This window comes from Marmota flaviventris, assembly GCF_047511675.1.
Source record: "Marmota flaviventris isolate mMarFla1 chromosome 19 unlocalized genomic scaffold, mMarFla1.hap1 SUPER_19_unloc_1, whole genome shotgun sequence".
Classification (NCBI taxonomy): domain Eukaryota; kingdom Metazoa; phylum Chordata; class Mammalia; order Rodentia; family Sciuridae; genus Marmota; species Marmota flaviventris.
Window position 1 is genome coordinate 109,627 of NW_027287694.1, and position 18,575 is coordinate 128,201.

The window sequence follows — 18,575 nt, forward strand, 5'->3', positions numbered from 1 at the left end:
ACAGAAAAATAAAATAATGATATTGTGTCCACCTATAACAACAACAAAAACAAAAATACAGCAGCAGGAGATTAATGCCAGTGGCTTCACTTGAGTTTCTCATAATATCACATAACCTTTGGCACTATTGATTACACAGTGATTTCTTAATTTTCCACAAAATAAAAATTGAAAGAATTACAGGAGTCCCATGCCAGATACAAAATCCAGGTCTAGCCACTCACCACATCCCCCAAAATCCAAAGAGTAATCGCAAAAATCAAGAAAAGAACTTTAGTCAATTTAGCTACACCAGAAAGACAAGGGGATCCATGTTTTAAGTCATGTCTTTCAGGTGCTGGCATGACCCGAAGGTTTAAATAGAAACAGAATCGGGACAGTGGGGAAGAGGTATGCATTGTTAAGCAGTCTTGTCCAAACTATCTCACTTCTAGCACTGTTAGGTGGCTCCTGAGAAGTCCTTATCACTTGAAAGGAATAAATTTTATTTATTGTTCAGGATGTTTATCTACCAGACCTGGAATCCTAAAAGAGGCAGTGTGGTCCCATGAGATGATTGCTCCTGTTAAGGGAATAAACTCCTTTTGTTTATCTGTCTAAAAGTCTCTGACTTTCCTGGAAGGAAATGAACAATGACTGAAGACTTCTGGGAACCACCCTGGGGTTCTGAAACAATATACTGTAAAAGCTGACAGTTGAGGGGCTGGGGTTGTGGCTCAGTGGTAGATCACTTGACTGGCATGTGTGAGGCACTGGGTCTGACCCTCAGCACTGCATAAAAATAAATAAATTAAACAAAGGTGTTTTGTTCATCTACAACTAAAAAGAATATTTTTTAAAAAGCGGAGAGTTGAATGCCCCTTCAGTCTTGCCTCAATCTTCAAGGGGGATAAGATAGATTAGATAAATTTGTAATCTATTGCTAGTTTTTAACTGAGCACTCCTTAAATTATTAACATGTTTATGTGCAGAGCTGAGCAGTCACAAATATTTAGAAAAGGATACGGAATGAAGGCAGAATGCCAAGCTTTATCTTGCTTTTAGTTACTCATTGTACAGCTGCAGGCCCCAGAGTCCTTGTCTTTACCGAAGGCAGCATCTTTAAGTCCCTGTTTTCAAACAAAGGTCAAAGTAGGAGAGTGCATGATTCTTTGCCAACTGCAAAGAAGACACTTGACCCCTCTAATTCCAGGAGATGCAAAGGTGGCTTTTCCACTGGATTCATCTCTGGCCTCACCTCCTTCCCCAGCACAAAACTGGCCTCACTGAATCATAGCTTGTCACAGAAGGGACACTGTGCAGGCACATTTCTGCAAAGGGCACCCCATATGGCTGAAAGAAAGATACAGAATTCAAAACTGATGAAGGAAAGTGGTGAAGAACTTGACCCTGAATTCTTCTGTAGAGACCCGGGTCCTCCTGGCTATCAGCCTTATGCTTTCTATCTGTGAGTCACTGTCCAGCCTTTTCTCCTCCAGAAGCCTGGAGTTGGTGGCCTAATCAGGTTCCTGTTTTCCTTAACTATTTGGAAGATCAAAATAGATGATGGAATTGAAATTGGTATGAACACTTAAGAATTTTCTATTGATCTTAGGCAGACTGCTCGAGCTCCTCCCTGTTCTGAAATCCATATTCCTGTGGGTTTAGGGATTTATGGTGAGGTGTGTTCCCAGGAATAATCTGATTGGCTCTGAGTTTGCACCTAGAGTGATGAACCAGAATTCACCATATACAGCTAATGGGTAAGTTCTTATCACATGCAGTGGGAACCTCGCCCTTTTAAGCTTTGAGAATTCTGGGGAAAACCAGTTTGCTTGGATTTTTGTCTCTTCATCTTCTAGGCTTTCTGGAAAAAGACATTCTGAAGGACTATACCTGTTAATATGGTGATTCCTGCACCCTCCTGGCTGTAGAACAATTTGTACAATGCACCATAGCCCCTCAGACTCCCTGGGAGGCTGACTGAACAATTCCCTCTTTTCTGTGAACCTTTCCTAGCACATCACTCCCTCCTAAAACTCAATTTTTCCACCCTGAAATTCATAGACCTTTTTACATCTAAATCATGAGTGTCTAGAACAGAAAAAACTGACAGAAATTTTAAGAAATTTTATTCTTTCCTTTTGTATTATCTTTCCTTTCTCTGGGAGATTAGCATCATAAAGAGACTTATTTACCCCCCATATAAAAATCTACTAGAAGCCTGAAAAACACCCCAAACCCAACTGGGCTTTTCTTTTTTCTTTCCATCTACACTCCAGCATGAAAGCATGAATCTATACCATCTAGTAGGGAAATTGCTCTTAATGGGATGCTGGCATCATGTAACAGAAGGAAAGAGGATATTTTGATGTGTGGGTAGGAGAGATTCCACACAGGCCATGTGTGACTTCTGTCCCAATTTCACTCTTAAGAATAATGAATCACAATAGCATGAAAAAGGAAAATAGAGATATGGCTTTGAGTCTCTAAAAGAAAAGTACTAATTCAGGGTGTTGTGGCAACATAATCCTCTCTGATAACATTTTCTAATGAGTTGATGTAATTGAATTTTATTGTATTTAATGGCAGGATTTGTACAGAATATATGAAAACTACACTGCCTGAAACATTCTCCTCTAAAAAGCAGCAGCAAGTTCTTATTGAAACTGTCTGGAACACATTATGGGTTCTTATTTTATATTGCATATTTTCTTCTCAGTCAACAGGACAGTTCCTGAACTTTGGAGGGTCCCCCTCCATGTAGATGAGAGGAATTACAGAGCGTGCTGGGCCATTTGTCCATGCCACAGTTTTCTCCTCTGCCACTACGTGGCCACTTTTGCAGAACTAGCTGTTTCATGGTTAAAATAGCTGCCAGGACTCTCTTGTACACCATTTATTTTTTCCATATTTCTCTCATCTTTTGGGATGGTGGGGCAGGGGTTGTATGACATAGAACACTCTGGCATGGGGCTGTGAGTATGACACATCTGAGTTGCTGGCCAGCCAGGCCAAAGGATCACCAGCCTTTGTGGGTTTTCATACAAAGGGAGTTGATGCATGGGGGTCAATAAACAAACTGTGCTGTGACTGGCCACCTTGGTGAACATGAGCATGCCTGGCTCTGCGCTGCTGTCTGAGCATCACCAGTTGGCAGAACAGACTCAATGAGAGGGAGAATGGCCTGGAGATGATTCCTCAGTCATTCATTCCTTGCTGTGGCACTCAGAGGACATAGGGAACTCAGTCTTCCCTCTGGCTCAACTCAACCAGATTGTCTGACAACAGACTTGGGTGACACTCAACATGGCTCATATTTGTGTGAGGTAGTGGGAAGTCTCATTGTTTCAAAATGGTACATTTGCCATTCAACAGAAGAATATTATTACTGCTTCCAAGGATCCATATGAAGTCAATTTTAAAGAATGGCTGGATGTTGAACTGGGAGCATGGCATGCAAAGAAGGAAAAGCCCAAAAGTTTTATTACCAAGTTGTAAGAAAAAATGTCACCAGAGGCTCCAAGTGGGCCCTTCTGTGATTGAATAGACTGTGTTAAGCAAAATATCTTCATCAAAGTAACATCAAAATATCACACACACACCCTTTTTAGACTGGGAAATACTACATTAAGGAAGGGCCAACATACCAAAGAGCCATGCAAATGAAATGCCCTGGCAGAATGCCAGGCTGGACCTTGCAGGAGCACTCAAGTCTGGGAATGTGTATTGAGTATAAACCTAAGAATTGGAGCATGGAGTCTCAACTTCTCTTAGCTCACCATTATGACTTTGGGGTAAGGGGGGCTCTCTAAATGGAGTTGGGAAGAAACGAATGTGCTCACTTTCTCTCACTGTGAGTTGGAGTTCCTCAATAAGGATTAACTGGGGGCAACTGTAAGCAGGTAGGGTGTTGGTGGAAGAGGTGGGTCACTGGGGGCCTGGCCTCAGGGTATGCATTTTGTCCCTGGTTAGTGGAGTCTCTGTCTGCTTCCTGATGCCACGTCCTGAGCTGCTTTATTCTGTCACACTCTTCTGCCATGTTATTCTGCCTCACCTCAGACCACAGCAACAGAGATGTATGAACTGAGACCTCTGAAACTGTGAGCCCAGTAAATCTTAGTTTTCTACATGTTTCTTGTCAGGGTCACAGTAGTGAAAAAGCCAGCTAAACTAATCACATCAACATGGTTAACTTAAAGGTGACTGGTGCCTTGAACTTCCTAATTTCCCCAGTATTCTAGGGAGATTCATGAGAGAAATGAAAAAGATCTGGGAAAAAATAATGAGTGAAGTGTCCTTGCGAATGTCCCTGGGAAATGCACTCACTTTCTCTCAGCTTTGGTTTTTTTCACATCCAGGTGGAGGGAATGATTCAAAGTTGGCAGGATTTCAGAAACAGTCCTTGCACATGAGAAAATGATACAGAAAGGTAGATTTCATATTCATACTTCATATTCATACTCAAGGATAATTAGTGAAACTGTGGCACACACCGGTAGTCCCAACCACTCTGGAGGCTGAGGCAGGAGAATCACAAATTCAAGGTCATTATAGAAAACATGGCAATACCTTGTCTAAAAAAAGAGGATAATTTCTTCAATATGTACAATACTTAAAGAAAATTCAAGATGGTCTCTAAATTCCCTTTTCTAGTATCCCATTTATTTTCCTCTTCTTTGCCTTTGGATGTCTTAGAATTAAGGGCTTCCCTCTAACTGCCAGTTATGGACCATATTCCAGTCTGATTTCAAGGGATTGGAATCATTGGTTCCTCAATTAGAAGCAGGGTTCAATATTTTCAAAATAACAATATAAATTCTCTTGTTTCTCCACCCAGGGTTTTTGGCAGTATGACATCCAATGTCATGAAAAGTATGGGAAAATGTGGGGGTGAGTATTTTGGAAACTTCCCTTGGGTAGACTTGTTGGATGTGGCACTCCAGGGCAAGAGGACAATGCCATCCCAGAGCTATTACTAGGAATTAATTATCATAAAGCTCTTAGGGGCTCCTCCTCCTGCCAAGGGTCCCATATTTCACCAAGTGTCAAGATTCATGGCCAAAAAGTCACTTCTGACTTTTCTCAGTCTCTGATGACCCAAAAACTCTTGGCCTCACCTTCTCTCCAGTGCCCAGCCTCTACCCCCTTTTCCATTTTTCTTCATTAGGAGCCTTTAAAACTACATAGGAGGTATTAAGTCAGACCTTTCTAAAATGTGCACCATGCCTAGCTTTATCTCCTTTCAAGTTTATCACTTTATTAAAAGTGACCTTTATATAAATTTGAGGGTTATTATGTACATTTAAAAGAAAAGATGAGAGAGAGATGAACAGATTAGGAAATGATATAATCTCTGCTCTCCTTTATTTTAACTTTCTCTGCAAATGTAAAATCTTGGGGATTTCATTTGTTTTTAACTGTCAATTAGGAGTTTTCAATAGAAGTGTACACAGGGATTTCTCTGCCTACCCCATTCTACTGACTTTGATGAATGGATGTCAAGTACATTTTTAAACCACTGTGTTTCCATGACCTTGTGTACTTCATAATCTGCTAGGGTGATATCAGCTAATTTCAGCAGCCATTTTCTTAATAATGCTTGGTGAAAGCAGCTCCAGAGGTATTATTGTAGTTCTTGTGTTCTATAAGCAAGTGGGAGAAGGCTTTGCCTCTTCCTCCCTCTTCATCTTCTCTCATCAAGTCCTCAAAACTGCAGAGCTGGCCACATCATCCTGCCTAACTGGCATGGCCCATAAAGGCCATATGGTTGAGTGGAAAGAGCACGCAGGGCTGAGTCTCCACTGATACACCCCCAGCTGTCTCTTGCATCTTACGCATTTGTAAGAACTTAATAATTTACTTGTCATTAATTTTTCTCTAATCTAATAACCTTTCACATCAGAAGAAATAATTGAAAGCATAAACAGAGAACCTTCAGAAGGGTATAAAATCTTTGTCCCCTGCACTTCATTTACAGTGTTAATATTCATGATATAAAAAGAACTCAATGATTTTAACACCAAAAAACCAAATAACCCAATCAATAAATGGGCAAAAGAACTGAGCAGACCCTTCTCAAAAGAAGAAATACAAGAATGACCAATGAATATAAGAAAAAATGTTCAACATGTCAAGCAATTGGAGAAGTGCAAAATTATTTTCCATGCTTTTATAATTATGTCAAAGTGAAACTTATTATATGGATAAATAAAAAGAACTAATGACAAATTTCAAATGACCTTTTGTCTTTATGTCCTAGAAGAGATATTTTTTGATTCATTATAAATATCTCATACTTTATAATCCTGGGAAAACCAGAGCCTCAGGGATTCGATTCTCCTCTAACTGTGGGTGGAGTTGTGTTTTGTGCTTAGATGTTCCCCATCATTAACCAATATGGAGACGCATTGGTGAAGTACCTGAGTCAGGAAGTGAAGAAAGGCGAGACTGTCACTGTGAAGGAGTAAGTAGCAGGCAGCTCTGGGGTTCTGAGCTATTTTAAGACCTTCCAGTAGCCTGCCAGGGAACTGAAATTACCACTGTTGAGCTACTCCCCTGAACAGACAAAAGCAATTGTGTGGAGTCACAACCACAATGGGCCACCCAAGGAGGAGAGGCTCCTAGGATGAGGGAGGGTGCTGGGACATCTGTGTACAGAAAACAGAATTAGTTTATCTGCTTGATCGTCAATGTGAATATTATGTAAGTCAAAACTTGTTTTCCAATGAAGAACGTGATCACTCAGAAGTTGAGGGTGGAGCATAGGGAATGTTGGTTATGGGAAGTTTCTGGTACCTATTGAGCAGGGATAGAAAGATACAATGCAGGGCTAGGATTGTAGCTCAGTGGTAGAGTGCTTGCCCAGAATGTGTAAGGCACTGAGTTCTATCCTCAGCACCACATAAAAATAAACTGATAAAATAAAGTCATGCTGTCCAACTAAAAAAAATTATTTAAAAAAAATTTTAAAAAGAAAGATACAATGCAGGCTATGGAACAACAAATCTCTTCATGGTTGTACTGAGAATATCAGCAAAATACAAAATATGAAATATTTCCACCACTTCTTCCTCCAGTCTCAACGGAGATAAGGTCCTGAAAGAATACGGATTACAACTACCATATCATTTGTTTTATAAAATGGGTTATTTTGACCCATGAACAACCACTGATACTGTCTTGGGAAATCTGAGAGAATATGTTCACCAAGTTGTGAGACCATCCAAGTACATTTTGAGGAGATTTTCAATGTTTTAATTGAGGATATTCTTACTCATTCCCTTTTGGGAGATTCTGTCCTTGGGGCCATCTTGGGTCTTGGAGTGCAGGACCTCTCAGAAGCTGTAGCAGTGGGTGCAGAGAAGGGGGGACAAGTTTCTGCCTCTCAGAACAGGGTGTTGCTGTTATGTGATGTGCTAGAGAGGAATCAGCTCTGGGCACAGACTGTGCTTAGGCAGGACCTAGGTCAAGGTCACCTATCTTGGATCCCCTAGCAGGAGTCTATTATAACACCCTGGTCCTGCTGAAGCTCTGTACTTAATCACTTTTATCATCTACATTCCACTCTCTGATGTAATTTATCTGATTATGGGTGTCTGTCTCTCTGTGACTGAACTCCTTGAGCTCACTACCCTAGTGTCCCTAACTCCCCTGGAACAGGGGCAGGTGCCTCATGGCATTTGATAGGAGCATGGACTAGTCATTTGTTCAACAGATATTTCTGACAGTGTGTGAATGTGCTGGTCGCACTTCTTCCAGCATGTGTAGTAGGAGAGTAAAGCAGTACAGATTAAAATTTTACATTTCTTTCTCTACTCAGAATTTTGGGGAGCTACAACATAGTTGTGATCATTAGCACATCCTTTGGAATTAATGTCAATTCCCTCAACAATCCACAAGATCCATTTGTGAAAAAAAGCCAAGAACATCCTTGGTTCAGATGTCCTCCTTCCAATTTTTCTCAATTTAGTATGTGGATTACCGTTTCTTTTAAAATAACAACTTCATTAAGATATTATTTACATACTTTTGATTCCTTAAAATGTAAAATTCCATAATTTTTAGCATGTTAAATGATACATGCAGCCATCACCATTTTCAAAACTCAGAAATCTCATTATCTTTTAACTGTCAGCTTTCAAAATCATTTACCCTAAACAAACACTACTCTATTTTCTATCTCTTTAGCTTTGCATATGATGTATACATTATAAAAATGGAGACATGTAATATGTGGTCTTTTGTGATGCAAAGTGATTTCATTTAGCATTCTGTTTCCAAGTGAAATATATATCAGTACTTCATGTTTATGGCCATATAATATTCCATTGTATAGATATACCACAATTTAGTTATCTTTTCATCAGTTTATGGACATTTGTGTTATTTACACCTTTTGGCTATTGTGATTGATGCCGTTATGAACATTAGTGTGAAACTTGTTTGTGAACTCTAGTTTTCATTTTTTTTTCTTTTTTTCCTAGTTTTCAATTTTATCTGAGTGTATACTCAGGAGTGAAATTGCTGCCTTACAAAGTACTTCTGTCAGTGTTTTCCATAATAGCTGTATCATTTATATACTTTCCAAAAATGTGTGAAAATTCCAATTACTTCATTTATTTCCTAACACTTCATGTTTCCATCTCTTATTTTAGACATTGTAGTGGATGTGAGATGGCATCTTATGTGGTTTTTATTTGCATTTTCCTGTTGGTTACTGATACTGAGCAATGTTAATCACTTTTTTATTTATTCTTTTTAGTTATGCATGATATGTTTATAAAAGCATGAAGCATACCTTATTCTAATTAGGATCCCAGGCTTGTGGATGTACATGATATGGAAATTCACTATTAGGTATTCAACTATGTACATAGGAATGAAAAGTCAGATTCACTCTTTTGAAGAAATATCTATCCATGTCTTTTGCCCACAATTACCTGAAGCATTTGTATTTTTGTTTTGAGGCTTAAGAATTTTACTGGTGTGAGTCTGTACCATATACAACCAGAGGAAGGACATCTTGTGCTCCACTTGTGTACAATGTGTCAAAATGCATTCTACTGTCATGTATAACTAATTGGAACAAATTAAAAATAAAAGAAAAAAAGAATTTTTAATAAACTAAGTGAAAAATAATTATTCATATATTCTTTACACAGTTTCTTATCAGATTATGCTTTGTAACATGTTTGTTCTTTTCTGTAGATATCTTTTCACTTTCTTGATAGTGTCCTTTGAAGCACAAAATTTTTAGTTTTTTGCAGTTTATTCATATCATGGGAGGTACTACATATCCCAACCATTAAAATGAATGAATTGGATTTCAAAATCTTAAAATGTATTAATCTCAAAGCTGTAGTGTTCACAAAAGAAAGCAATTGACAGTAGATGCATGCATACTGATGCCATTTATATAAATGTTAAAAACTCAACAGTTCTTGGAAACCTAGCTCAATAGAGCTAGTATTGTGGCAACCATCATTGTTGGAGACTGAGTTTTTCCTTGCTGCTGAATCATTTGCTCAGCCTGCAGCATCAGATTCTTTAGCTCTTTCCATGAGGGTAGCTTCACCATTGGGTCTCTCTGGGCCATCTTCTTTCCCCTCTTCCTTCAAGAGTTTCTCTTGGTGGAGAATCACGTCTGGCATTTCTGGGTCAATACTCAGTCATCTGAACCTTGGTTCTAGGTCCTCCATGCCTGATGGCACATTCAAGTACCCAAAGAGGAAGAAAAGCTCCTTCTGGGAAAATACAAGCATGACCTCTGCCCCACATTATGACTGGATCTGGTCCTCTCCATTGACAAGTTTGTAAATCTTTCCACCAAACTTGGCCTAAAGGGCCTGTTGTTGTGAAAGACCTGTGTTGCTCTGCTGCAGTGTGACACTCTGAGTCACAGTTTTAAAAATTAAAAATTGAACAGAGTATGATTGAGGTTATTTGGGGGGGGGGTCTTAGTCCTATCTCCCCCTTTTAATTTTTGTAATTGTAGCTTAATAGATAAACAACCTTGATTTACAATATCTTGACCTTGAGTGTTGTAAGGAATATGTGTTTTATGGTCAACATGAAACTCTTGGCAAAATTGTTGAAAAGAGGAGCTAACATAAGCTGGTGCATTATGTTTTAATTTGTAAAGAACATCCTAATACTGCAAAAGCAGCTAGCAATGAGAAATAGCATGTTGAGTATTTTCTTTTGCATGAGCTGTGGCAAAGATAAATCTTGAATAAATGTCTACAATTACATGTACATAAAATTGCTTACTAAATTGAGGAATGTGAGTTACATCCATTTGCCATAACTGATTTGGTTTTAATCCATGGGTACTTACCACAGATGGTAAAAATTGAGTGTGTATAACACATTGGGGGCAGTGACATACAAATTGACAAAGTTGCTCTCTAGTAATATTAAATTTTTTATGTAAGCTAGGAGCATTTTGATGATGCAAAGAATGCAATGCTTCTGCACAGTCATATGAAGATATTTGCTGACAAACAGCAACCAATTTATCAGTCTTATCATTACATGATGTTAAAGGCCCTGGAAGATTACTGTGGGGCCATATGGGGCCTATAAAACATGGGTGTTTTTGCATTTTTACTGTCCTTTGGAGGGTATGAAACAAATTAAATAATTCTTGTGATGGTGTATACCCAATAGTTGAAGTTTCAATATTTTTTGCAACTCAAACTGCATATAAACTGTCAGGATAAATATTGATGGACTCATTTGCAAAAAAGACATAAAGCACAAATGAGAGCTTGAAGTTCTGCTCATTGGGCAGAAGAAGATAAGGTTTGTACCACCTCTCTATGAGCATGACTATAAAACCTGCTTTCCCTGAGCTTGAGCCATCAGTGAATACCAGTAGTGCTCCATCTATTGGATGTGCATACACAATCTTTGGAAAAATAAGTGTAGTTACAAAGGCAAATTGAATAATTTTATCACAAGAATAATGACTTTCTATCTGAGCAGGAAAATTAGCAAAAGCTACTTGCCAATTATTAGAAGTTTGGAAAAGCCAATCATTCTGTTGGGCAGAAAATGGAATGATTATAATATTAAGTTCTGATCCAACCAGCTATAAAACTCTGCCCTTGATAACTAATTGAGCAACAAAATCATGAAAAGGAGTTAAAGACCTTTGAGAAGAGTAAGCTAAATGAATCCACTCAATAACTCCCATATTGCTCCTGTAGGAGATTAAGTAGTGGTGATATCAATAAATATGAAGGCCCTTGTGGGTTAATTCTAATAAGGTGAGCGTTTTTAATAGCAATTTCAACTTTCCTCAAAGCCATTCTTACTTCTGCTCTGAGCTGATGAAAAGCTGGAGAAGGCTCTCCCTGTAATATCTGGAATAAAGGACTTAAATCTGAAGGAGTTGGATTTAAAGATGGCCTCAGCCAATTTATATCACCTAATAGTTTTTGAAAATCCTTAAGAATGTCAACTCCTTGACTCTAATTTGTATGTTTTGAGGACAGAATTTACGCCCTTCAATCACATGACCTAGATATTGAAAAGGAGATATCCTCTGTACATTTTGAGGTGCAATGCACAAACACATTGCTGTGAGTGAGGTCTCTAACTGGGCAAAGAAATTTAGGAGTACATCTGAATTAACATGAGCTCAAAGTATATAATCCATAAAGTAAATAATATATGCATCAGGAAATTTCTCCCTCACAGGCATGATGGTGTATACCACAAAATTTTGACAAAGGGTAGGACTGTTACACATTCTCTGAGGCAACACTTTCCAGCAATATCTTTTAACTGGTTTTTTAAAAATTTATTGCTTGGACACTAAAGACAAATCTTTTGCAGTCATCTGGCCATAATGGTATGGAAAAGAAACAATCTTTTAAATCTACTACTATTAAAAGATAATCCAAAGTGATAGCTTTAGGAAAAAGAAGCCCTTGTTGTAAGGCTCCGTGGGCTTGATAACACAATTAATTACCCTGAGATCTTGTAATAATCTCCAGTTGCCAGATTTTTTCTTAATTACAAAGATGTTCCAAGGACTGAGCATAGGTTGTAAATGGCCTGCCTGAAGTTGTTCCTGAACTAACATGTGGGTATTTAAAGTTTTTCCCCTGCCAAGGGCCACTGACTAACCCAGATTGGCTCTTCTATGAGCCAATGAATTTTTTTCTGCTGTTCTCTGCATTGGGGATAAAGTTAGGGGAACTATCAAAAGTTTTGGCTGGGTGCATTAGTTAGTCTCTCTTGGGAAGATTGAGTTGTAGGTAAATACCCTTGTAAATTTTCCTCTATTTCCCTAGGGAAAAAATGTTTGATTAAGTCCCCCCCAAAACATGATAAAATTTGAAGTTACTATTAACAAACCTAAGCTGCTCAGAATATCATAGCCCCACAAATTTACTTCCAAGAAGTCTAAAACATAAGCCTTGAAAATTCCAGAGTTACCATCTTTATTGTCCCAGTGAAGATATTGAGCACTTTGTGCAGGCTGAGAGATCTGACCTATCCCCTCCATGTTGGCAGGCGCAATATGTAAAGGCCACCTCTTAGGCCATAATCTACTAGATAGAACAGAGCTATCATCCCCAGTATCTATGGTACCTGAATTTTTTATGATTAACTTTAAGATCCAGTAGAGGGCATTCTTGCTGAACTAATTGAGCCCAGTACACTTGGTCTGGGGACCCAGAAGTTGAGGTCTACTCTGGGCCATCCATGGAGTGACAAGGCAGGAGTATTAGCTGTGCCAATCATCTCTTAAAGAGAGCTAAGCAGCGGGCTCTGATTGCACAATAATTTCAATTTTATCTCTAAAGTTTGAATCAATCACTCCTGGCAGCACCTGAATTCCCATTTTAAAGTAGTTTCACCCCCAAACTCAGCCTATGCTATTTGGGGTAATAGTCCATGAACCCCAGTAGGGACTCGTTTAGCCACATTTCAGGCATTAAAGTAACTCCCAAGGTTGATCATAGTGTACAGTCTAGGTGGAGTTGGCTGCTAATACTGATGAGCTGGCATGGCCAGTCCTGATGACGTCAGAGTCTGCAACTCCTCTTCCAGTGTATATTGCAGTGCCCCTACAGTTTGGTGGGCCCAGAGCAGGCCCAGCTCTCAGTTTTCTGGCCCCAAAGAAGGCAGAGGTGAAGGCTGAATTGGCTGTGAACCACCGCTGCCATATCTATCCAAAACTTCCCATGCCATGCAGTCATCTCCCTGTTAGTGCCACCTGTGCAAATGGGAGAGGTCTCTGCCCTATTGTGCAGAGATCCATAGTCCCAAGCCATTTGCCCAGTTCTACCAAAATTGGAACAGCACTCATGAGAATGGCACCTCTGAGACTGAGGTTGTAATACCTGCTTTAAAGCTGCGGCGAGCATTACGCCCTGTAGCTGTGTGTGACCCACATCCACACAAAGGCAATGAACTTGGAGACCATCCCCCTTTTTCAATGGGGTTGAAGGATTTCTTGACAAACTTTATTTATTTATTTATTTTTATTTTTATTTTTTTATTAGTTGTTCAAAACATTACAAAGCTCTTGACATATCATATTTCATACATTTGATTCAAGCAGATTATGAACTCCCATTTTTACCCCATATACATATTGCAGATTCACATCGGTTACACATCCACTTTTTTGCATACTTTGTTAGCATTCTCAAATGCTAGCTGCTTGACTAGGTACTCAGAGGCATCCAAGTCTCCTATTGATCTCTTTGCTGCCTGGTATAGATATTCCTCCAAATCTGAAAATGGCTCCTCTGACCCCTGTTTGATCTGACTAAAATTCAAAGTTGATTCACCCCAATTAGGTAGCTCTCTCCATGTCCTTTTGGCACATGCAGTAATTTGACCATTTATGGCAAGATAATAATTTAATTGCCTTTCCAGATCTGTAAATTCTCCAGTTCCAGTTAACATCTCCAAGGGGGCATCACAGCCTTGTCTCCAGTGTCTCTCAGCCTGTTCAGTGCAATAATCAGTTCAGTGAGACCACCAATGGAAGTAGTTGCCCCCTCCTCCATAAAAAAATTTGGCCATAGAAATCCAGTCATGTGGGGGTAAAGGCTCTTTGCATAAGGAATCAAGTTGACTTTGAACAAAGTTGAATTTGGACAGCAAGCATTTTTTGAGCTCCTTTAGAGTCTTAAAAGAAACTGCAGCATGAATACAGACACACTGATTTTACTAGTTAATCTGCTCAAAGATTGGAAAAAGCTGAAAACCTGTAATGTCCTCCCCTGCTTCCTGTGCTGTTCTAAGGCAATGGTGGAGGGGTGTAAGCATGGCTACTGCCAATTCAGAGTAGTTATTAAACCTTGTTCTCCCAGAGGAGAGTGGACAGATCCAAATGGTGGGTGTGGCGACAGTCAGACATAATCTACCAAAACCTCCTCTAGATCATTCTCACCCTCTGACTGAGTTTCCTCATATTGTGGCTCACCTTCACCAGTATCTTTCTGTCCATTTTCTTCTCCTCCATCTTGAGTCAGCCTCACAGAGACCCCATCAGGGCTAGTTTCCTCTCTAGCACACACCCCTACCATCCAGTTCAGTTGGCACACTTCTAAATCACTGGTTCTGTCTGGTACAGCTGTGAATGAATGTTTGGTTTTAGGTCTTGCCCTAAGGTCATCTGTCTGTGGTACGTGAGCTACAGACTGGGTGAGAATTGACTTGGCCCTCAGTCCCACTACAGATAGAGAAAACCACCTGGGAGCAGCCGTGGGCCACTTCTCTGACTCCAAACTTCTAATTGCTTTCTGGAGCCCTTTTAACAAGTCTTCTGAAGACCACTGCCCCTCCTCTCCATATTCAAAATGAAACATTCTTAAAGCAGTTCAGACCTTTTGAATATTTTCTATTGTACTCTTAGATAGCTTGGCAGAGAGGCAGCCTTTAGAACTTTTCTACCTATCCTTTCCCAAGTACGCAAATCTGGTGACTCTTCATCACTAAGCCACAGGCATATGTCATTAACTGTTTCAGGAATTGAGCCAGCTGGGCCCTCCTGACTTGTTTTCCTCTCCAGTTGATTAGAATCTCCAGGATCATTAAGTAAATTTCTTTTTCTGAAAACATGGAACTGCCCATTATTTCTTTAACATCTCTGACTCTCAGAATGCTTTCTTCTTCTACAACCCCAAAACACAGTTCAATGAATTTCTAAAGTACATTCACTCAGTCTACCTGGAAATTCACTCTGAGCGGTCCCTGGTTCTGGGCACCACCTGCCGCCCACATCAGTGTGGGCAGCTGAACTTAGGATCACTGATGTGAATTTGCAGGGACACCAAATAAAACATAGACACAATTTATTTTACACAATCTTCATGATGGCTTCCCCAGCCCTCAGCCTCAGGCTCTCTAAAAGGGAGAGCAAGAGAAAGTCAGGAGAGGCTGAGGAGAGAGAGGGACAGGTTCATAGGTGAGCTTTCATTGGGGGGACTCTTGTTTAGAAAGTTCTATCCAAAAACCTTCAGGAGGAGCAGGAATACAAGGGAAAGGTGATTGAAACTCAACCCTAGGGGAACATCCCAAAAAGAAGAACACTTGCTTTGAGCTAGACTCCGCCCAAGCCACAGTGAATGTAGTAGTTGGTCAGAATCTGAGGCATCAGGACTGGAAGGTGTGGTCATTCATTTTGGCTCCCCACAATTTATAGTAGGTGAATATGGGGACATAGACTTCAAGATGGGTTCTCCCACTATTTTCTCATCATTCCAACATCACTTCAACACAGTTATTTCCTGCTAATATCACCCGGAATCCATCTATCTGCTCAGAACTAATATTCTCAACTCATAATTCAAATGAACCAAGTATTCTAGATAAAGACCTGTGATTAATGTGACTAGAGAGACTAATTTACTATATATCACAGTGGTAGCAAGTGACAGACTCTAATCCACAGAGTTATGATTCCAAATAATGGGGCTAGAAATTCTCAGAAAACAGAAAAGTATTTCCAACCTTTGAAATTAAAAAAAATAATATCACTACTTAATATGGCTGGACCAATAGAGACAAAACAAATCACAAATTTATGTTTAAAGAATGTTGAATTTTTGGATATTGGCATGTGGCTCAGTGGTAGAGCATTTGCCTAGCATGTGTGAGGCACTGGGTTTGAATCTCAGCACTGAATATAAGTAAATGAATAAAACAAAGGTCCATCAACAACTAAAAAATATATTAAAAAGAATGAAAAATTTCATAAATGCAAATTCCAAATATATGACTGAGTACTTAGATCATAGGAGTAAAAAGGACTCAGTAAATATTTGTCAAATATATGTATTTTACCACCATTTCACCCAGCTATTCCACTCCTTGGTTTATACCCAAAGGACTTAAAATCACCATACTATAGTGACGCAGCCACATCAATGTTTATAGTAGCTCAATTCACAATAGCTAAACTGTGGAACCAACCTAGGTGTCCCACAATAGATGAATGGATTAAGAAAATGTGTTTTATATATACTCAGTGGAACATTACTCAGCTTTAAAGAAGAGTGAAATTATGCCATTTATTAGTAAATGGTTGAAGTTGGAGAAAATCATACTAAGTGAAATAGCCAATATCACAAAACCAAAGGCCAAATGTTCTCCCTAATATGCGGATGCTACTTCACAATAAGGCAGGGGACACAGGAAGAATAGCATTACCTTTGATTAGGTAGAGGGAAGTGATGGCAGGGGAGGAAAGAGGATGTAGTGATAGGAAAGGTAGTAGGAAAAACAGACATTCTTACTGTATGTATATATGTGACTACATGACCAATATGATTCTGCAACAGGTACACTCAGAAAAATGAGAAATTATATCCCATCTATGTATGGCATGTCAAAGTGCATAAACACATTGTACTGTCATGTAGAACTAATTAAAACAAATTAAAAATATATACATATTTTACAAAAAATATGTACAGGTACTATTACTTTGTATGTAACAATTCTTCCCTTCTAAAAACTTACTGATTCAGGAAACTCTACAAGTCTAACATCATAACTTATCTTTCACCTTTCCTTTCAAGAAACCCTTCACTTCATGTCCCATGCTTCTGATATTAAGCAAGGTCTTCTCATTTTATATTTCGTAAATATTCTTGAGTGGCATAATTTATATCTATTTTGTGGATGAAAATATTAATGGAAAAGCCCTTATATCTTTATTTAATATTTGTTGAAGTGTCACTGAACTTTGCAAGTCTTCTTTGGAGAGATTTTTAATCTTTTCCCATAGTTCTCTAGGGGTGTGAAATGTGCCCCATGATGCTTAGATGCCTGAGACCAAGTTAAAACAGTGAATTTATACAAAAGCCACCTATTTCTGCAGTATTCAAAGAGAATCAGAGACCTGGATTCTTGAAAGGTTTATTCAGATCAACATAAGGAGCTTATTCTATTCCATTCTCTGTTTGGGACAACTGTGAGTGCAATCACTGGGTGATCTGTATCCCTAACACTCTCCTCAGAGCCTTAGCTACATCCTTATTCTGGAGAGTATAAATCAAAGAATTTCAGAGTGGGAGTAATGATGCTATAGAACACAGAACCAACTTTGTCTTGCAGTGAAGTGCGCTGGGACCTGGGCCTCATGTATGAGAAGATGCAGGAACCAAACCAGATAGAGACCACAATGAAGTAGGAGCTGCAAGTGGCAAAGGCATTTCTCTTACTCCCAGGTGAACGCATCTCAATGACACTGTGCAGGATGAAGCCATAGGATGTAGAAACGAGGATGATGGGGAGGAGGAGAAGCACGATGGTGCTGACATACACTGTGGACTCATATACAGTGATGTCAACACATACCAACTTCACGACAGCTGGATACTCACAGTAGAATTGGTGTATTTTCCGAGTCTCACAGAAAGGAACGTGCATCAAGATGACTATGTGAATTAGGGAGTTTAGAGATGCCCCCAACCATGAGGTGAGGGCCATCATCAGTACCACCTTCCTGCTCATGAGCACAGTGTAACGCAGAGGATGACAGATGGCAATATACCTGTCATAGGACATGAGAGCTAGCAGAAGACACTCAGCGCCACCCAGAGACAAATAGAGGAAGTGCTGGGTGGCACATCCCAGGAAGGAGATGGACTTCCTGCCAGACAGGTAGTTGGTAGCCATCTTGGGGATGGTTGTGCAGATGTGCATCAGGTCCATGAGGGAGAGCTGGCTGAGCAGGAAGTACATGGGGTTGTGAAGCCAATGATCCACACAGATGAGGAGAATGGTGAGGGTATTGCCATTCAGTGCAACAAGGTAGACCACCATGGTCAGGCAGAAAAGGAAAAGGTGGGTCGGGGTGTCATCGAAGAGCCCTTCAAGGATGAAGTCTGCCAGAGACTTCTGATTCCTCAGCCACATGCTCCCTTCTCATTCCCTAGGGAAACAGGGAGTGCAGACAAAGTGTGATGCCAGAAATATGGGATCCTTTGTACATGGTGATAAGCTCTTTTGATTCAATAAAACATTTGTGAAGAGATTTTTTTTTTCTATTTGTAATTATCCAGCAGCTGAAATTATTGAAATTCACTTTTTTTTAAAAACAAGAGAAACCTAAAATT

General features: G+C 39.5%; 1 protein-coding gene across 1 annotated transcript; it reads right to left on the reverse strand.

The window, feature by feature from the left end:
* Nucleotides 1-17,490: 17,490 nt before the first annotated feature.
* Nucleotides 17,491-18,375, reverse strand: LOC114082085 (olfactory receptor 2AE1-like). Its single transcript, XM_027923504.2, has one exon. It carries the CDS (start codon nucleotides 18,373-18,375, stop codon nucleotides 17,491-17,493), a length of 885 nt encoding a protein of 294 aa, XP_027779305.2.
* Nucleotides 18,376-18,575: the final 200 nt, after the last annotated feature.

Bases quoted from the DNA above. Each gene is read 5' to 3' on its own strand.
- LOC114082085 (XM_027923504.2), bottom strand. From the start codon at position 18,375: ATGTGGCTGAGGAATCAGAAGTCTCTGGCAGACTTCATCCTTGAAGGG.